General features: G+C 33.4%; 1 protein-coding gene across 2 annotated transcripts in view; it reads left to right on the top strand.

Moving 5' to 3' along the window:
- The window catches only part of RALGAPA1 (Ral GTPase activating protein catalytic subunit alpha 1), a 278,485-nt gene that overhangs the window by 97,350 nt on the left and 158,833 nt on the right, over positions 1-22,302 (top strand). Inside the window, exons 14-18 of one of the 2 annotated variants that reach the window (XM_047075616.1) lie at positions 724-853; positions 2,796-3,033; positions 4,061-4,222; positions 17,940-18,107; positions 21,255-21,379. In XM_047075616.1, coding sequence (XP_046931572.1) covers positions 724-853; positions 2,796-3,033; positions 4,061-4,222; positions 17,940-18,107; positions 21,255-21,379 — 823 coding nt within the window. Of the gene's footprint in view, positions 1-723; positions 854-2,795; positions 3,034-4,060; positions 4,223-17,939; positions 19,488-21,254; positions 21,380-22,302 lie in introns of both variants that reach the window. The other variant, XM_047075615.1, reaches the window with a different exon arrangement.

Below are 22,302 nucleotides of genomic sequence, written 5' to 3'. Positions count from 1 at the left end.
ATTGGACTGTTAGCCTGGCTGTATACCCAAACTGAAATACCCATTTCACATGTGGTTGAATCAGTTTCCAAATTATCAGGTGCAAATAAGGTAGTTTTATGGTCTTAATAATAAGCATCTAGGAGAAAGAGGCAAGGTAGAGAAAATATTAGGATAGGCTTGACTTGGAGTACACAAGGAGAATAAAGGGTTAAAAAATGGCCAAATTAAAAAGGATGGTCCTTGATTACTTGTCAGGATCACTATGATCTATTGATCCTAAAATGTCTTGTAGTTAGACATTGCTCCTGGTACACTTCTAGATGTGTACTTGTTCTCCATATTATAAAGATGAAGTAGATGAATAGGTATCAAGGTAGAACCAAATTGTATAGCTAGAGTGTTCTTCAGACAGCTCCCTAAAGTCAGTCACTACTTCATTTTCAGGGGTTGGGGGATGGGAGCAGTCTCCACATTCTCACCTCCAATTCATCAGCTTTGCATACATTTTTATTTGATGGGAGGGTTTTATGAATGAAAAATGGTTTTAAAATGGCTGGTATAGTTTATAAAATGGAATTTTTAATTTTAACATTTAAAGAATTCTAAAAATTTGAAAGATATTTGATATTTGAGTTATGGAAAGACAATACATTTTATAATAAATATTAGTTTTAAAGTTATTCGTTAACCAAAAACAAACATATTCAAGAAGGAAACATTAATTAATTTTTTTACTTTAAGGGAACAGATGCTGCTTGTGTTGCTCAGAGTCACGGAGTCTGTACTGAAGATGCCATCACAAGCTTTTCTACAGTTCCAGGGGAAAAAAAATATGACCTTGGCAGGTCGACTTGCAGGACCACTTTTCCAGGCAATAAAAATAAATAAATAAATAGATAAATAGATGGACAGATATGTATTTTTATAAGATTCATTGAGCCCTGTACTTGTTCTTTGGGAAAAAAAGCTTTAACTTAAAGATCATTTCACATTAAAGGATCTTTTGTAGAACTAAATTAAAAGTGCTTATCTAAATAGGCTATTTGCCGTACATAGACACTCACAACCTAGTATCAGAGTGAAGGAAATACCAAGTCTGTGAAAAAGCATTGAAACAGGCTGATGATACTGAACTTTCTCTCTTGTGTGGCATATTTATTTACATGCTTGCAAAAAGCTGCCAGAGAGCTTCATGAGTAATGGCCTGATTGTTTGCTTTATGAGTTTCCAAATCTCTGGCATTGTTAGAAAAGCAAAACTTTGTTTTATGTTGTTCTGTAGTAGTGAAAAAGTAGTTGATAATAAAAATTCTTTCTTATTGTGCTGCTCCTATAAGACTTTATTCAAGTCTTTATCTTAAGTATCTGTGGTAGTTTGATTAAATAAGAATTACATACTGTGTTTTCCAACCTGAGGATAGAGTACTGACTTTAAATGTATCATGGATTCTTTGGAAAATAGCAAAATAATATATTCTTAAGATGACACATTAACTACAAATACATGGATAAAATGGTTCTTAATATCATAGATAAAAGCTATCTCAGATCTAATTCTTGTCCATAAGTATAGTCTTTCAAATTATTACTATTTTTAAATGTGCTCATTTGCCTAAAATTTTATGCTGGTAGTGAATAATCTTTTGAAACCAGTTATATTTATTATCTAAACTCTTCTTAACTTCATTACCCCTAGCCCTTTTTTAGTGTTTGTTTATTTTTGTGAGAGAGTGGGATAGAGCGAGTGGGGGAGGGGCAGAAAGAGAGGGAGATAGAGGATATGAAGCAGGTTCTGGGCTGACAGCAGAGAGCCCGATGTGGGGCCAGAACTCATGAATCCATGAACCATGAGATTATGACCTGAGCTGAAAGTTGGATGTTTTAACCTACTGAGTCACTCAGGCATCCCCTTCATTAGCCCTTTTTAAAAAGATTTCTCAATTGTTAGAACTAAACTAATTTTGAGAGCTATAGGAAGGCAATTTTAGCTTGCTATGTGGAATAACTTTATTGTAGTGTGGATGTTTAAATTTAGAATGGAGAATCACTGGTTATTTTCTATACTATAAGGTCTGCTCATTTTCAGCTTATATTTAAAGTATAAACGTGAAATTTTTAGTATAAAATATAGAGTGAAGCTTTCAAAAAATCTTTATGACTTGTTTCAATAGGAGGTTCTATCTTTAGTAGAAATCCATATAATCTTAGGAGTAATGGCTGATCAGAAATTTCTGCCCTTTAATAAATTTTTTATTCTATGACTGGATTTATTATAGAACACCTTTAATTCTTCTGGTGTCTTCAGAATTAAACTTAATTTAATTCTTCAGTTTACATACAATTTTTCAGGAAATTTCATTAAGTATATCTCTAATAACTTATTTTTTTGGAATATTCAAGTTATATACTGATTTTCATCTTCAATTTGAGACTGTAGGTTTTGGTTAATTTAGCTCAGTAACCATTAACTAGTCAATAATTTCAACACTTAGTAGTGTGGAGACTCTTTTTAAGCAGCATTTATTTTATTTAACATTAATGCAATACAGCATGAAGGATAGTTACAACTTTAGGGATATTTCTTTTCAGTTTTGATAACCTACCCACATTGCTTAGAATGTTGGGAGTTGGCCATTGTTGAAAAGAAATTAATAGTAGATGCTAATGGTTGCATGGATTACTTTTACAAGTATTATGTACCAAGAAAGCATCATGGGTATTATGTGGTTTAAAATTCTGCTTGTTTTGGGTAATATTTTTATAATTGAATATCTGAACTTGAACATATTTCATGGTTATTATTTGTCTTTATAGACTCTTATCGTTGCCTGGATCAAAGCAAATCTAAATGTGTACATCTCTCGAGAACTATGGGATGACTTACTCTCAGTATTATCATCATTGACCTATTGGGAGGAGTTAGCCACTGAGTGGTCACTGACTATGGAAACACTAACTAAAGTTTTAGCTAGAAATTTATATAGTTTGGATCTCAGTGATTTACCATTGGATAAGCTGAGTGAACAGAAGCAAAAAAAGCACAAAGGGAAAGGTAAGAGTTGTCCACAGAGATGTTCCACGTAAATTTGCTTAAATAATTTGGTTTGGGAAGATGGGTGAAGCCAGGGAGATGGGTGAAGATAAAAAAGTCATGTTTTCTCTGAACTATTCCCTCTTGCATTTACCCAGAAGTTTAAAACTTTTCAACAATAAAACATGTAAGTGCCTTGTAATTTTTCTTGAAGAAACTTAAAATCATTACTAATTTTGATGAGAAATAAAGTGTTCTGTACATGTCTAGCTAAAATTTAAATTAATTTAGAATCTTAAATATTTTATTTTTAATAATTAACCAAAATACTCTTCCTTTTTATTATATGGGATTTTTTTTGTTAGAATTTAGGTGATTTCATATTACTCTATTTAAAAAGAATTATTTGGAAAATTGTTTTGAAAGCATTTTCTTAGTTTTAACTGAAAGCAAACATTCCCTAGATGTAGATTATGTATCTAGTGAGTATTACAAAGGGGGAGGGGGACAGGACATAGTGATTATATTGTTAATACGTGTTTTTATAATCCTTGATGTATTAGTATTTTTCGTTCTTAATAATTAGTTGGTAGCTAGAGATGATATCTGAGTCACATTTCATATTTAACAGTAGCCCATGGTAGTTAATTACGTGACCAAACTACTTTTTCCTGGGCTATTTATTTCCCAAGGGACTATTATTGGCAGATAAGAGATTTATTAACTTCGACCACAGGATGGCTTTTGGTTAGCTCATCTCTTAACCTTTTTTGCTTGTCCAAATGTTTCTTTTTTAATGGAGCCAAGTGGATGGCAGAGGATTTAATAATAGTTTATTTTTGATGGTGTATTTGTAGAATTCTGTATCAGTTTTGGAATGTGAAGTAAGATGAGGTTCAAAAAAGCCTTAACAGCACACAAGCATTTAACTTGATACTTTATAATACAATGTGAGTAAACCTGAGATCTGAGACAAGGTAGCCCATATAATTTGAAGAGATTATTGATCAGGTGACAATATACTTAGATTGAAAATCTACATTTCTAGGAGTTGGACATGAATTTCAGAAAGTTTCAGTTGACAAGTCATTTTCTAGAGGATGGAGTCGTGATCAGCCTGGCCAAGCCCCAATGAGACAGAGAAGTGCAACAACTACTGGGTCCCCAGGAACTGAAAAGGCAAGGAGTATAGTACGGCAAAAAACTGTTGGTATGTACTCTTTAAAATAATGAGACTTGTATAGGGCGATATGTTTATAGTCCTTAGTAACAATGTATGTAAATATGTAGTTTTCTTACCAGTTAACTTTTGTTGTTAAAGAAACAACTTCTGTAGCAAAGCCTTTTTTTCAGTACTACTTAGAGTCTGATGACATGCTGTGTTATCCCTTTATGCTGTTAAGATCTATTTTGCATCATCGTTTTTATGTAGTTTATTTTACTGTAGGTATCTATAATCTTAAACTGTTATTTTGCAGAATTGAAGAAGTAAAACTGTGATTCACTTTACAGAACTAATGCATTAACTGGTATACTTTCTTGTAAGTGACGATACTCACAAACATGGAAAATTAGGGTAGCTAATTTTCAGTGTAGCCTTTCAGTGCTACAATTATATAATTAGACTGGCTTAAAAAAACTTTCAACTAGGAATTTATGCTAATTGCAGATACCTGAGACCAAGTTGGAGTCTATTGCTAAGTTCCTTGCTGCTCTTAACAGACATGGAAGAAAGTTTGTAATCTTGGAAATAGCAGCAAAGGAGCAATGATGGGAAGAATTTCCCATGGATGTAGGATCACTCAGTATATTCTGGACCTAGCTACCATCTTACTCCTTTTGCTCTCAGAGACTTATAACTTGGTCTGAATTGTAATAGAAAGAGTGCCGAAATGAAAAATAAGCAGGCTAGCAGGCTTTGTCCTAATCTCTTTTTTCACTCTCCTTCATCACTGAATAGCTAGATAATCTTAAACAATTTACTGAACTTTCTAGGCTTTATTTACTTCATCTGTGTAATGGGAATGATAATACCTTATATGCCCGAAACAAAATAGCTTGAAGTTACCTTAGGCTTTACAATTTATGATTTTTATGGCAGGAGCATTTTTTTGTGGAAATGTATCTATATTTGATGGTAATCAGTGAAAAACACTATTAATTTTAAAGAAAGTTAAAATAATTAAAAATCATGGTTAATTTTAAATCCTTCAAAAGAATTATATTTTCACAATTGTTTTCTGCCTATAAAATAAGTATAGAATTATATTAATTGTCTGTGTCAAGCAAGAAGAACAAAAAATGATACAAGGAAAAAGGATATTGATGAATTAAAATTGATAGAATATTTAAAGTTTGGTATAGAATCACTTTGAGATTCTTAGGAAGATATTGGTTACATCTGAAATGTCTGTCTTCATTTTATATTAATGTCACATTTAATGAAAATATTTGTGTATTGTTTAGGACAGAATTGTTCTTTTAAGTTTAAAATTTTACTGTTTTACTTAAAGCTTGTATTTTTTTCAAAGTTCCTTATATAATTTTTCTGATTATAGTAGTAATTTATGCTTAGTGTGGAATGTAAAATTTAAAATGTAAAAAAATTTTTAAGAAGCATCAATGAGATAATTATTAACATGTTGGCATATTTCTAATCTTTAAAGAGCATATAATGAGTAAAATACTCCTCTTAAATTCATGCCTGACTATGAATACTTTCTGGTACCTATGTCAGAGCAACCTTATCTGGCCTGTTCATTGACAAACCTATCAAATAAAAAGTTAAAGCATTAAGAATTTTGTCAAGAAAGGTGCCTGCGTAAAGTTGGAGAATACTGAAAAGGGCAGCAGATTAATTTAGGATAGTGTTTGGTTATATATTTTCTTAAAAAAAAATTTTTATGTTCATAGTGAATGTACACAGTTAAAAATTAAATTTCTGAGAGAGTGTATACATTTTAGTAAGTCCCTCATCACTACTCCTATCTAAGGTTTTGCTTATGCCAACACATTAAAGGATGCAGTGAATTTAGGACTTACTTTAGAATACATTCGTGAGAAGTAATAATGTGTTTATAGTTATGATTTAGGAGCTGGTATTCAACTGTTGGAACAAATATATCACTGTTTCTGTTTTCAGATTTTCCTCTTGGTTTATGTTTATTATAATATTGCGCCTAAGTTTGGGCACTTATAAACGTATTTATGCCAGTGGACAGACATATATGTATGATGTGAATTTTATTTAATTATAAAAACGGAGAAATATGTGTTACATTTTAGAAATGAGAAAAGGCCAGATTTGCCTTCCTCCTATTTGTTTTGTGTTTGTGTGCTTTTAGTGATGTGTTACATTTGCTGTTCATGAATTTTGTATGCTGCATGGGAATTCTCTAGTGAAGGTCACAGTTTTTGACATAATGTGTGTATTTTATGATCCAAGATGAATTTATGTGGAGTGTGTCTATTTTTCTTTTTTATTCACCTTTTTGAGAGGGGTAAAGATAAGAAGCCTTCAAAAATTGACAGCTTATATGTTTGAAAATTTGTTTTTACTTTTTGATGTTATATTTTTCATACTGCCCTTTCATCTACATAAAACACATATTACAGATTTAAAATAACTCATGCATGTGGCTTAGGAATGTATGTGGCAGTTGGAATTTCAGTGGCTTAATAGAGATTTCTGACTTAAGCTTTAGATTAGTAAATCCCTCAAAATCCCAGTAGCTAATTCATTGTAAATAACTTTCTATAGTGCAGGTTACACGGTTGTGAGGCACTAGGCAAAATTTTAGGTATGTATAAAGACCTATAGTATAATGAAAAATAGAGGGGTACATTTGTGTAGAATTCATTCAGAATCATAACATACTTGAACCACTGTTTTTGTAGAAAGTTCCGAGGGAAATGCTCAGGCTCTTCAAGTTGGTGATAGGAAAGAAGGAACAGGAGGAGGAGTTGTAATCTCCAAGGAATTATGTAACTCAAGGGGGAAAAAATAGAAGAAAACTTGTAATTCTTCTGTAGAATTGAAAATTGAATCAAATTAGTTTTAAAAGAATCAATGTAATTTTAAAATAAGTATCTCTAAAAGTCACATCTGATTATAATTGTAGATGGTATTTTAATCTTTTGTGTTAATAACCACTACATATTTTGCCTATATGTTTGTGTCTTTGCTCTAGTAAGATTGAATGAATGATGATCTTGAAGTCCGCATAGCTGTGTTTCACATTAGATTGTAAAACTGTGTCATTTTCTTAAGAAGAAACTAGTAGGAAAACACATAAGACGAGATTCTGACATTTTGTATGTGAGTTCAATTCTAAAATAGTTACTTTTTTTTTTAATGTTTATTTATTTTTGAGAGAAAGAGAACAGGAGAGGTGCAGAAGAGGGGGACAGAAATCTAAAGCAAGTTCCACACTAAAAGCAGAGAGCCTGACGCAGGGCTTGAATTCACAAACTGTGAGATCACGACCGGAGGGGAAGTTGGACACTCAACAGACTGAGCCTTCCAGGCACCCCAAAATACAGTTATCTTTAACATATTACTTGACAAACCATACACCGAAGGCAGATTGTTGCCATTAATATAATCCAATCCTCCATGTTTTGCTGCACATAAATTTACCTAAAAGCTTCTCTTTTTTTTTTTTTTTTAATTTTTTTTTCAACGTTTTTTATTTATTTTTGGGACAGAGAGAGACAGAGCATGAACGGGGGAGGGGCAGAGAGAGAGGGAGACACAGAATCGGAAACAGGCTCCAGGCTCCGAGCCATCAGCCCAGAGCCCGACGCGGGGCTCGAACTCACGGACCGCGAGATCGTGACCTGGCTGAAGTCGGACGCTTAACCGACTGCGCCACCCAGGCGCCCCACCTAAAAGCTTCTCTTAAAGAATCTTTATTTGCCAACATTAATAAAGTTTTTGAAAAATGTATAGTTATAAGCTATGACATATATTTAGTTTTCTGTGAATACTTTCTTTGATTTTCTCCTCCATATGGTTCACAACCGAAACTGTTGTTTTTTACATAATTATGCTGGACTCCCCAAATAGAGTATTCATTCAGTAAAGCTTTGTTGAGCTCATATATGCCAACCGCTAGGATTATAAAGATAAGAGGATATAGTTGTGTGTTTGAAAAGTTGGGAGGCTGACATAAAAAACATATAATCCACTAAAAATAGATTGTAAGGTTTGCAAAAGCAGGGATTTTTAATTATTTTGTTCATTGCCATATTGCTTGTAAGTTAATCACATGGGAGAGTCTGAAAAGTTTCACAGGTGAGATGACATTTTGAGTAAGCAGTGTCAGGAGGAAGAGAAGACCGAGGATATTATGAACTCACAAAGACATGCTGTTGTGAAAGAGCATGAACATTTCAGGGAACAGTATAAAAATCTCTGTGGCAGCAACATACGAGAATAGAGAGAGGAGATGCAGTTTCAGTGGTTAGTATAGTTAGTATAAGGTCACATAGGCCTTGTGTGATAGACTAAGGAATTTAGGCGTCAGGGAACCAAGAGTTTCCAGTAAGCAAGAAACCTAAGATTTTGAAATGATATTAATGTTCACATTTTTTTTACCATCACTATTATACTGGATATTATGCAGTATTGTTTCTTTTAAGTCCTCTATTCATACGTAACAGTATATATAACGTCATTTGTTCAAGAATCCCTAAACTAAAAGTTAAGTTAAAAACATGTTTGGAAAGTATAAACTTGATTGTTAATTTATTTTTAAGTCTGCTAAAATCTGTCTTTAATTTTATGAACTGGTAACTCCTTAGAAGAGACTACCAAATACAACTACAAATACAATTTTTGAAAAGTAATCCAGTTTTTAAGTTTATCTTTAAGAACTTTATAAAGTTACATTGTATGTTTAAGATTTTGAATTTCCACAAACTTGTTTATTTTTCTCAGTAACTTGATTTTTCATCCGGATCGCAAATTCAGTTTTCTGTATATATTTCTACTTAAAAATTTTAAATTATGCTGTTACACTTTAATATAAATAGGAGATACTGATTGGAGTAAGCATTCTTCTCCTACCAAGATTTAACAGTAACCATGAGATTCTATCCTTTAGATTATAAAATGTTCTAAAAATGAGTGACTTCAAAACTTTGTTAGGGAAGAGTATGAAATTAGAAATTATTTGTTTTTAGAATTCAGCTTCATTAAGAAGAATGTCTCAGAATTGCCTCAAAATGGCTCTAAGAAATGCCCAAATGTAGTACCAAAATTTCTTTGAACTAATGATGTTGGATTCTTTTCAGTGTCTCCATTAAATGAACTTTCCAACCCTTGGTTTTGAGAACATAGTGCTAATTTAAAGTGTCTGCTGATTTTTAATGCTATGTCATTGTAACTGCTAATAATAAAGAAACATTTTCCTGCTTTACACCAAAAACTTTACATTTGAAATGTCATGTGTTCTCTGATTTCTTTTCTTACAGCTTGCCAGTATTTGCCGTGCTGAAATGTTTTAATTTAAAATTTCCTTCCTTTGTATCTTTTAGTTTTCTCTGTTGCTGCTTTTTCTGTGACACAAGCCTTTCATTATAGTCACTCTTCTTTTTTCCTTCCCCACTTCTTTCTTTTCCTTTTTTAAAGCCATGAGAAGCCGATCCATTGGTGAATGTGCTCTGCCATCGGCCTATATACGCAGTGCTAAAAGTGCTCCTGTTCTGATCCATACTTCCAAACCCTTCTTGCCTGATATTGTTCTCACTCCCCTTTCTGATGAGCTTTCAGGTAGTGCCACCTCTGCTAATTTCTGCACCACCCTTTTCACTTTTTAATCCTGCTTTCAAATTTTGCTTAATCAAATAAACTCTTCAAAGTTAATTTCTTTGGGGGAGGTGTGGGAAATCGGGAAAGTGGTTGAGAAATCAACATTTTGAGTTATTTGAATTCTAATGCTGTCCTTGCAGTTCATTCTGGAAGTGCTAAGTTTAGTGCTGTGCCAATGTCCAATATTTTGGGTTGTAAATTTTTTTATTTACCTTTGAGTGGTTTCTTCTCAGGTGGTAAAAGGAGTAGTAATGTATATTTATGTCATTATGTCTGACTAAAGATGATTTGGAAGATAACAATCAGAGCCTTGCCTTTTAATTTCCCATTGTTTTGACTAATGATATGGTAAATCTTGAATAATGCATCTCCATCATCTGTAGTAATGGAAGTAAGCAAGGGGAATCAATAAATGAGAAAAGTATATAATCTTAGAGTTGCTTTGGAATAAATCTTTGTATTTATATTAGAGTATAATAGTATATAGGATTCTAAGAACTCATTTTTAAACCAAATAAATCATTCTGTAAAGCTCCAATTTTCAAGGAACCTCAACATTCGGTCATTTTTCCAGTTCTGCCTCAGGTCCTTGATGCCCAGTACTAGGATAAGATGGTCTGCTCTTTAATAAGGTTTAATTACCATGTAATGTGTATAGATTCTGGGTTCAGTTCAATGAGTTTTGAGAATCTACACACTCCTATTAACCATCATCCCAAACAAAATATAGAACATTTCCATTACCCCTCCAATTCTCTAGTGACACTTTCAAGTCAGTATCCCTCCTCCCCACACAATCAATCACTTTTGATTTCTATCACCGTAGATTAGTTTTTTTTAAAAAGAATTTTGTGTGAGTAAAATCATACAGTGTTTTGTTCTTTAGAAGCAAATGTGTCGAATAATTACTATGCAGAATGTGCTAGCTCAAAGAAAAACACTTGTACATTCTTGGGTACATTATTTTTAGTTTTTTTAATGTTTATTCCTTTTTGAGAGAGAGAGTGGGAGTGGGGGAGAGGTAGAGGTAGACAGAATCTGAAGCAGGCTACAGGCTCTGAACTGTCAGCACAGAGTCCAATACAAGGTTTGAACACAGGAACCAAGAAGTCATGACCTGAGCCAAATTTGGACACTTAACTGACTAAGCCACCCAGGCACCCCTTTCTGGGGTACTTCCTTATTACTCTTATGAGTGTGTCCCTGACATTGCCTCATTTGGTGAGGTTGATTTTTTTTTGTCTTTTAAACAACCCATCTCAGCATCCTTTCAGTTCCTAATGGATTGAAAGCTTATGCAACGGAAAGTGCATTTTTATAATAATGATATTTCCGGTGAAATCCTTTCCATCATCTGTAACTTCATTAAGATCAGCTTTCACCCAAACCAAGGGGGTACATATTGAGGGTTAAATATATGTAGATACACAGACACTCTTGTGGTTGGTGTTCTTTGAAAATATTGTAAATGAAAAAAAAACCTTATTATTTTACTTTTCTAAAAATGAGAAAATAAAATATTCAATTATTGGATGTGATATGTTTGTGTTTTCTGGTTTAGGATGCCTTGATTGATAAATACTTAGACATATTCTGTAATATGTCTAATATTTTGGCAAATATGCATGTTAAGTGCTGAAATCTTTTTTAAAAGTTTAAAGGTGAGATTGTTCCTTTTAAAATGCTGTGAGGTAATGCCTTAACTGGGATAAGTTCCTATTTCAGAATCCTTCACATTTATGTAATTCAGAAAGAGGTTAATAATTTTAATGGCTTAATGGGGGAGGTGTTCTATGAAGAATGTTTGAAAGGAATTTTCTAAATTGCAGTTTTATTTATTGTTGCTTTCATTTCCCCCATTTGGGGTAACATGCATTCTGTGTTAGATTTAAAGAGTTAGATAATGGTGAGACACCAGTCACTAAATCAAAAACAGACTTTATCTTTGATTATCAAAATAATGTTAATTTCAGAAAATATGGATTGTGTAAAAAAGTATATGAAAATATACATAATCCTCCAAGTGCTTATTTACTGATAACTTAAAATACAGATACCTCCAGTTTTTTGTGCATATGTACATATAAAATATAAAAGCGTAATTAGACTTAGTTATTTTGAATAAAAATCCTTTTTCTTTTAAGACTTAAAAAAGATACAAAGAACACGGAAAGTAGCAGCAAAAACTGATAAGTAACTTGTTAATTCAGCATATTCCATATTGGTTGTATAAATTTACATCCCTGTCCAGGAGATGTTAATAAGTATCCAATGGATCAAAGATTTATAGTGTATATCAATATATTAAAGGCCTCCAGAAGTCAGTTTTTTTAAAAAGAGACACAGACACGCATGTACGCGCTCACACATACACACACACACACACACACACACACACACGCACATGTTTATTTCTCAAACTTATGTAAGCATGGATAACTTTTCCAGGTACACATATTCAGGTTCTATAGCATTAAGGTTCCAGAGAGAACAAATTTGGAAGCATTGAACTAACCTTATAAATTTAAAAATTAGCTGTGAAAATTGGACAGGATTATTCTTATATAAACTTATATAGTAGAATTCTGAATTGTTGGATTTTTTCTTCATTGCCTCTGATTGTTGGAGGCAAATTGAAGGCCTAAGCATTTGCTTCTTCAGGTGTTAGGTGCACTGAGGCAGTAAGGAGGTGGCACAGTGATGGGGACAGATAGGGAAAAGAAAAAGAGGTTCAGAATGAAGAGATTTTTAAAAAATAGCCCTAAGTTTTAAAAAGAAAATTGCCAGTCTTAGATTCTCAAGCAAACTATTTACTTATGTTTGTAACTTATGTTACAAGGTTTTGAGTAAATTTTACTGTAGAACAGTTTAATGTACAGGGGCACCTAGGTGGCTTGGTCACTTGACCATCTGACTCTTAATTTCAGCTCAGGTCATAATCCCTGGGTGATGGGATGAGGCCCTCTCTCAGGCTTCGTGCTGAGTGTGGAACCTGCTGGAGATTCATTCTCTCTCTGTCTCTTTCTCTCTCTCTCACTGCCCCTCTTCTCAACTCGCACATGCTTGCTCTCAAATAAAAAAAAAAAAAGAATATTTCATTAAAAAAAGAATAGCTTAATGTTCAGAGAAAATTAGTAAGGATAGTGAATTACATAGGAAAAAAGGTTTTGTTTTGTTTTGTTTTAAGTTTATTTATTTGAGAGAGGGAGAGAGTGGGGAAGGGGCAGACAGAGGAGAATCCCAAGCAGGCTCCACACTGGCAGTGTGAGCTGGACGCGGGGCTCAAACTCCTGAACCATGAGATCATGAGCTGAGCAGAAACCAAAAGTCGGACCCTTAGCTGACTTAGCCACCCAGGCGCCCCAGGAAAAAAGGTTTTTCGTAGTTTTATATCTCTCCCTCATATGAACAGGCTTAATGAACTCAAAATATTTCCTGAGCACATCATTTAAATCAGGAGTTGAGGTTTCTGTAACTGGCTTCACCAAAAAACAATGAAAATACATACAGTCACTCTAGTTCTTGGTTAGAAGTAGAGTTCTCCAGAAAAATATTTACCTGATACTCTTGAATACTTATGAGGATAAAAGGAAACTCTGTTTAATTCCTCTTATTTTTAACACTAAGATTTTTTTAAATGGACCATCAATTTTCAAAGTACCCTATCTCCATCCAGCCCTTTTTTCTCCTCCAGTATTCTTGTTTAAGTGTCCATTTTCCCTACACTGTTGTGTGATGCTATATGGTACAGCTTTATATAAACTAAACTAGTTGTATAGCTGAATATCCTTGAAGAGTTCTTCTTAAGCTCTGGGGACTAGTTCAAAGGCATTTGCTGTATATCATTCTCATTAGTTCTTAATGACAGACTCATGTGTAACAATTGAAATAATATTTTTTCCCAGGCATCTGCCTCAGGTTTTGATAGAATATTGTGGAGGTTGTACAAGCACTTTTTTTTTTTAAAGCTCTACAAGTAATAGAGGTGTCTAGGCAAGCATGCTCTCCCTGTCCTTTATTTTTACACTAAGTTTTAAGTGTAACTTACTTTTAAGCACTTACTTTTAAGCATTTGGTAACTTAGGCTGAACAGTCTCCATTTTCCTGATAAATGGATTAGAGAGAAGCCAGAAATCTCAGTAATTGTTCTTAAGCAAATTAACTTTTATTGCCAAAAATAATACTTTAATGAAAGGAGGAATTTAAAAAACATAAGCACGTGGGCACCTGACTTTCTTCATACTTTTGCAATGGTTTCTTATTATTTTCTAATTAAGTAGTGTGGGATTCTCACCGGAAATTAAGTTTACAAACCTACTTTCTTTGAATGAGTTCTTAAAATTGCTAACTTGTTTGTCATACTTTTTGCTGTTAGAACTCTAGTCTGTCTAGGTCATGTTACACAGGCTGCTAAAATTTAACAGTGCTTCATTGTTTTTTTTTTAATTTTTTTAAATGTTTATTTTTGAGAGAGAGAGAGAGAGAGAGAGAGACAGACAGACAGAGTGTGAGTGGAGGAGGGGCAGAGCTAGAGAGGGAGACACAGAATCAATCCAAAGCAGGCTCCAGGCTCCAGGCTCCAAGCTGTCAGTGCAGAGCCTGACCCAGGACTCAGACTCACAAACCACGAGATCATGACCTGAGCTGAAGTTGGACGCTTAACCAATTGAGCCACCCAGGCGCCACCAGAAAAACTATTTAATCCACAAATAATTTCCAACACTTTCATACTAAACATTATTAAGGAAATCCAGAGTTGAAACTGGGCGTTTCTAATACTTTGTAGGCTCTATAAGAAGCATTTTATACATGTTCAAAAGGTTTTTTGATTTGTTAGAAAACTTTTTTCTTGTTTTGCTCATTTAGTACTTTAGTATTATTTTAGATTCAAATAATTTAGAGGCTGCTATTTTTCAAGGTAAAATTCAAGCAGCATAATTGTTTTGAAGACTATTTTTGTTTAAACCTGATGCCACTGTTATTTTCAGCAAACCATCACAAAGTTTTTTCGTTGTTTTCTTCTGTATAATTTACTAATGTTTATATTTGACTGATTTTTTATTTCTAAGATTCTTATCTTTAGACAGATAAATCATTATGCCACTTCATAATTTCTTAATACATTAATTTTTGCCATCTTAAAAAAATTAATGAATTACCTCATGAATATGTGACATGTTATTCAGGATATTTAGAATGTGGACTAAGTTTTGCCTTCAAATCCCAGCTCTCCACTTGCTAGTTGTGTAGCCTCAGGCTACCCTTAAATAGTTTCTTCATCTATAAAATGGGGATAACAACACTTATATCACGGTGGTGTTGTTAGGATTAAGTGAGTTAATATATGTTAGATGCTTGTAACAATGCCTAGCTTGTAGAAAAGACTATATGGTTTAGCTGTCATTTAGTATTTTTCTCCTTAACAGAATACAGGTATACAGGCATTTCTTTAAATTTAAGGTCTGCTAGAATTAATTATGCTTAATTTAATTGCTGACATTGATTTCCTGTCAACAATTATTTTCTTTTTTGACGTTATGCAGTTAGTATTCTTATATGCCTATGTAAGAACTATATTTAAAAACTTAAATATTGGTTTTTATTTAAATTCTCTAACAGTACATTGCTGATAGAAAAATAGTTTGTTTTTTTTAAGCTCTTGCCCTCTTAAACTTGCATAAGAATTTTAGGTATTAATATGTGATAAAAAAAAATTAGGAAAAAAACCAGACTGAAATAATGGCTAAATTTGCCTTGCAAGGTGAGGACTGGGTTGGGGAAGAAATTCTTAAAAAGAGAACTTCACAGTAATCTTTACTGGCTTGTTTAGAATAGAAAAATTATGAAATACCAGTAAAGGAACTTAAAATTTTAAACTAATATTCTGCTTTTTTTCTGAGGTTCATGTATTTGCTAGGATCATAACATTGGTATTTAAAAAGGTTTTAAGATTTTAATTTTGAATTGGGGCTGATAAAATAACTATAAAATTCTTAAGAATTTTTATAGAAAATGAAGATAGTCTTTATCCTTTGCTAAGTCCTATTAGGATATTTTGTGGAAAGGAACTTGGAGTACATGTTAAATATAATCTCTGTCCTCTAGGCAGAGGTCCTTATGATCTATTATGGGAGATAAAATAAAACCAAGATACTTACATTCGTTGAGACACACAAATAAGCATTCATTATCTTCTGCCATAGTAAATAATGGGTATAAATGCATAAATGTTTGGTTTCTGAGGAGTTTCACTTTTTTCATTTAAAAGAATTACTAAATGGCGTGTATGAAGAAATCCAATGACGTTTTTAGAATATTATATTTTCCTCAACTTAATGATAAAATCTGTCTTAACTTCTAGAGGTATTGTGTGTTTGACCTGTGCTTGGAATCTAAATGTGTATCTTCAGGAATATAGTGGAATCTTGTCATAATACAAACTTCTCTTGGTCTGAATCTGTGTATAAAGTAGCTTCTTTTGGACTTTGTACAAAAAGGGCTATATAGGTAAAATAGAAGGACCAGCCTCATTTTTTTTTTAAGTTTATTTATTTATTTTGAGAGAGACACAAAGCACGAGCAGGGGAGGGGCAGAGAGAAAGGGGTTGAGAGAATCCCAAGTAGGATCCACATTGTCAGCACAGAGCCTGATGTGGGCCTCGATCTCATGAACCATCCAATCATGACCTGAGCTAAAATCAAGAGGCAGATGTTTAACTGACTGAGCCACCTATATGCCCCCAGCCTCCTTTTATTCATAGCATGAATCCCAAGAATATTTTGAATTGCTATCCCCATTGTATAAATGAAAACACTGGTTTTCAGAGTCTGGAGTAAGAAAACCTAAGTTCTAGACCCAGCACAGTCAGTAAGTTAGTGTGTGATCTTAGGGAAGTCACTGTTTTGCTCTGAATGTAAATCTTCTCATTTTCAGTTATGGTCCTGTTACTTTTAGCCTTTGCATTACAAGCCTAATGAGTAACAACATTTGACTTTTTGACTCTTTGTCCTTTTTTCATAATATTTTGCTGCCTTACAAAAACAAAATTTTTAGTTATTTCTTGGTAATGTAAAGGCCAGAGTGGATTTCTAGGCACTGTATTTTCATTCTAAAATTTCTAATTTGCATGTATCTGTACAGTTTAATAGTATTTCATCTTGTGATTTTCAATTTTAAAAATATTTTTGAAGATTTACCATATACTTAGCAGTGAAAACAATGCAGTGATATGGAACAGTAATCTGGCTTCTCATACTTTATGGCTTCACCTCTTTGGGCCTCTGTTTCTTCAGTAAGAGAATTAGATAATCTGTAATGTCCATTTTGACTCTAAAATCTGTGATTCTTAGAGATGTAAGAAGACATAGATACAGTTTTTAAGGTTTAATGCTTGCTTAATGGAAAGGGCCAATGATAGGCAAAGAAGGTTTCTTGCTAGAAGATTAAGTGGTGTTTGTGAGAATGAAGAATACAACTAATTTTTTAACCATGTATTTTATTTGATAGGATGAATAAATTTTAATGCTATAAAAAAAATAAAGCAAAACACCTCAGTAGAACTGTTTCCTGGCACAGAGAACTTGTGGAAGAGAGTGGAGATTCCCATTTGCAATATGTGATCAAATAGGCAAGATTTGAAGAAAAGATAATGCCTCTTGCCTGGCAAGGAAGAAATGAGAATTTATGAGACCCTATAAGATTCTGCAATGGGATACTTAGATCAGCTTTCTTTGTTAAGAGTTACTTTTTTCTGCTTAGAACTTAAGTAGGAAAAATTGAATAGTAAGTTTAAGTTGCTTTATGTATTGGCACAGCTCTATCTTTAACTGCACTTCCAAATGTTTCATCACCTCACTGTTACTATGCATGTTAACATTTTAAAACGTATTCTGATAGTTTTCTAATTCATTGACACTACATACTATATTGGCTTGTGCCCATCGTTATTTAAAAACAGATTTCTACTTTTAATAGATTTTATTTCATTGAGCTTACAAAAAAAAACTCAGAATTTTTTTTATTTTAAGCATATGCTTAGGGTATGGTTGAAATTAATCCTATATTTTTCATGTTCATATAGTTTCTACTGTTCATAATTTTTCTTTTTTACAGATATTGATGATGCTCAAATACTTCCCCGCCCAACTAGAGTCAGACATTTTTCACAAAGTGAAGACACTGGAAATGAAGTTTTTGGTGCTTTGAATGAGGAACAGCCATTGCCTCGAAGTAGCAGCACTTCTGACATCTTGGAACCATTCACTGTTGAACGAGCCAAAGGTGCAGTTCCTGTCATTGACAGTTCATCCCGTCATGCGCCAAGCTTGCAGAGTTCCACAGAGGCTTCTTCAATAACTAGATCCACTGAAAGCCACATCACTGATACTCATAGTAGAGAGTCTTCTCTGGAAGTTGGTGATAGCATATATGATCATCTTTGTCACTTAATAGATCCGGTAGAACTTGCAGATTCAGCTTTTGAACAAATCCAGTACATTGACCTTGAAGGAGATGACGATCTTCTTTCCTCCCTGAAAGAATATTTTAAGGAAAACCAGGAAAATCATAGTAGAAATGAGTTAGGTAAAGATGTAGCTTCTCAGGAATTGATTGTTGGAGTAAATAGGGATGAACAGTCATCCTTAGATAAATTAGAATACATTGACCAGGAAAGTAAATCAGAAAATATCACCTCTTTTGTTGGGACTCCTGAAAACATTCAGTTTCAAAAAGAACCAAACTCAGCTGTCTTCGTGAGTAGTATTGCACCTAACCAGTTAGACAGTTTTATGAGAACAAAAACTTATGAAAAAGCTAAGGAACTAAACAGTGATAAACAGTCATCAGAACCTAGTTCAGGTAGCCCTTGTGATAAAGAAATGAGGAAACACCTGTATAGACAAACAGCCACAGAATTAGATGCCTGTGTAGATACAACACTAGCTGAAAAGGTTAAGGGTGTGCAAATTAATGAAAAAATCACTGTCCCACATGTTATGCATGCCAAGAAAACTACACTAAAAACACCTGTTAACCACAGACTGCCTCATGTTACAAACACTAGCAAGCTTTCTCCAACTAAAAGGAGCTTGTCTGAAACAGTAACTCCTAGAGCCAAAATCATGAAAATTACTACTAAAAAACGAAATACTGTTCATGTTACTTTTAGACCATCTACTGAGTCAGTTCAGTTTTATAATCCTCTGGAAAACAAAGAGGCTCCATGGAAGATGAGACTGCGGAAGCTTGGTGGTTTTAGTAGTAGTAGTAATAGCAACAGCAGCACCAGCAACCCCCATGCCAGCTCAAATAGTTTTACAGAGATAGTGAAACCTGGTGTGTACAGGCCTCTAGATTCAGTTGGTACAGCATCAGTAAGTAGCAAAACAAGTAAGGAATCTACAGAGATTCCCACCACTATATTACAAAAAGAAGGAATTGCAAGTAATCAGTTAGGTAGTCGTAGTACTCTTAGGTCATCAAGTCATGAGGCAGGACTACAGCAGGGCTCCCTGGGTGGCGTTTATAAAACTGTTGTACATGCTCTTTCGAAGCCGAAGGCAAATGTTTCCCCACAGAGGCAGAACAGAATGCCACCAGAGGCTCCACTGAGGGATCTGTACAGTCATGTAATGGGCTATTTTGGAAGGAAAGCTGCAGGTGAGCACTAACAGTGTGCAGAGCGCAAAAGGAGAAAGACAGCACCAGTTTGGCTTAATGCAACTGAAGCAAGCTATAAGCAATCAAAAAGCTTTGGGATGGTCACTGCTTTCTCTCTGTTTGGTTATGCATGCGCCTTTTCCCAGCTGTATTTTTCCCAGCATAAAATGTTTATTTAAATTACTAATTTCCCTTATAAGGCATTTAGTTAAACCTCTTTGCTGCTGAACAAGATAGGAAAGAGGAAGAAATAGGAAAATTTTAATGACCTTTCAGACGCTATCTAAATCAAATATTTTCCTGAGTATGCACTATATGAGACATGAAATTAAGTTTAAGTAGTTGGAATACTTTCTTCCCTGGCCCCCTATAGTTTATATTTAAAAGGGCACCAGCTATAGCTGATTGAGTTCATTTACTTTTATGATTGATATACTTGGTTTTATCTTTTTGCTTGGAAGAGAATTATTTTGATATTACATAACATAATGGAAATCAAGGTCGTACAACCAGCACTAACATTTTTTAGTTATCATTGAAGGAGAAATTATTTCTTAAATTTCAAAGTGGATTTAGTTACCTTTAAGCCATTTAAAAACATGCTGCAGGCTTCTTAGTTTTGCATTCATTTGTATAGAATGCAAGTCCTTAAAACACTTACCAGTACTTTTCTTTTTTCTGAGATTTTAGATGTGCATAAAGGTTTCATGATAGCCAATCATGATTTTAATATGGAACCTCTATGGACAGATTACAGAAAGCAAGATTATGGTAACTGTCTTCTCTTATCTTGATTCAAATTAAAATAACTTTACAAATATAGAAAATTAACTTTCAGCAGTAAGGTAGGTTTTGATTTTGTTTGTTTAACATGGTTTTGTTAGCATGATTAACAGAATGCTGTATAATGCATCTTGCATTGAGCCATTAATGCCACTTGAGGGCAGTATTTGACAGCTTAGCAAAGCCTGGCCAGTAATATAAAGATAATGGTATTTCACAATGAACTTTTGACCAGTGTATTTTCTTAACCTGAAATGCTTTTTAGTTTATTAGGAATGTAAGCCATGCTGATTTTCTTTTAATTGCAGAGAAATTAACTTTTCAACAGCATAATGTGAAATAAATAAATATTATTTTTTCTATAAGTTTGTTTCCCAAGTTTAAAACTTTCTTGTTAATGTAGTCATTAAAAAAATCAAAATAACTTTTGTGGGGTTTTTTTTATATAGAAAAACCTTTGTGAAAATAAACCTTTTTTCTTAAAACAAATTAGATTTTGTAGTGAACTGAAATGACATTATGTCACAATTATAGATTATTTATCTAAGCTTAAATGCATTTCTATCCTACTGAGATGTGCATAGATTAAAGGGATAGATTTCTTGCAAATATTCCTTGGGGAAGAATGGAATTCTAAATTATTAAGGCCCTAAGAAGCAGCATAGAGGCAGGAAGACAGATAAATATACCAGTTTCTTTATAGGCAATATTAACCTAACTCCAACTAGTGCTTATCTATCAGCTTTCTTGCTGTTTAAGGTCATACTGAAGATTGACTAACATCTGCTTAGTTAAATAAAGTAAATATCAATTTACTAATTCTTAAAATTAAATCTTAAAGGAGAGAAATTATTCATAAATGCATGTTTGGCAAATAATTGATATGGCATAGGTACTTTGTTTTGAGTTATTTTTGTTTGTTTCAAATTTAGGAAATGCAGTTAAGTCTTTTCTCACTATATATAGTTATTTATTTATTTTTAGTCAATAAAGAGGACATGAGCCCAAAACTGCCCCCTCTTAATAGTGATATTGGCAGCAGCAATGCTAATGTTCCTGATCTGATGGATGAGTTTATAGCAGAACGACTTCGAAGTGGTAATGCCTCAGTAAGTGTTGTTTTATTTTATTTATTTGGTTTTAGCGAGGAGAGTAGAGAAATTAAAAGATACATACTTTTGTGTGTGTGTAAATTTTCATTCAAAACAACCTTCCTATAAAATTTATATTTTTGTAGTATTTTTTATTCAAAGATCTAAAACAAATAGGCTTATAGTTTTGACCAGGGTAAAAGATTAGAATACCTATTTGTTTACCTATTTAGGAATAAGCCCCTACCTTCCTCGTCTTCCCTTTGCTTTTCATGTTTGCTCATAGGTTCTCTTCCTTCCCACTGCCAACCCTTAGCAAGAAAGAGGTCTTCTGGCCCAACTCCCATAAGTTGATAGCATAAGTATTGATTGCTTAATAATTACAGATAACTTCAGAGTAGATTTTAAAGTTATCTTTGTTTTGAGTATTAGAATTATGGCAAAATGAAAATAGAACCAATTTTACCCCTAATAATACTTAATTATTAAGGAAAGAAATACATGCGGAATTGCTTTATTTAAATGGTCCTATTCCATTTGGATTTCAATCTTTAGTGAATGTCTGTAGCTCTATTACATTTCCCTTTTATTTTCAGTTTCATTTTTTTCCTTGAATGGGAAAAATTTTTTTAAATCATTATATATAATCATTATAGAATAACCTCTTTGCCATCATTTTTTCCTCCCTCCACTATCTCTATTTGCTGCTGCTTTTTTGAATTGAATACTTTGCTCTTTCTATGGTCTTAACTTGAATCTATGGATCCTTTTGAGGCTTAAGAGTCTCAGGCCCAGTACCATATAATAACTGGGTCTCTACTTTAGATAAACCAACAGTAGTTCAGGTTATGGCTCCATACAACTACATAGATTATTTAGTTAGTGTGTTTTCACCCTCCTAACTCAGGCCCTAAACCTCAACATTTATTGTGATGATTGTC

This window comes from Lynx rufus, unplaced genomic scaffold, assembly GCF_022079265.1.
Source record: "Lynx rufus isolate CCGP_SWC_20201006 ecotype Redwood Valley unplaced genomic scaffold, mLynRuf1.p SCAF_13, whole genome shotgun sequence".
Classification (NCBI taxonomy): domain Eukaryota; kingdom Metazoa; phylum Chordata; class Mammalia; order Carnivora; family Felidae; genus Lynx; species Lynx rufus.
The sequence above is the reverse complement of the archived record's forward strand: the minus strand, read 5'-3'. Positions and strand labels throughout refer to the sequence as shown.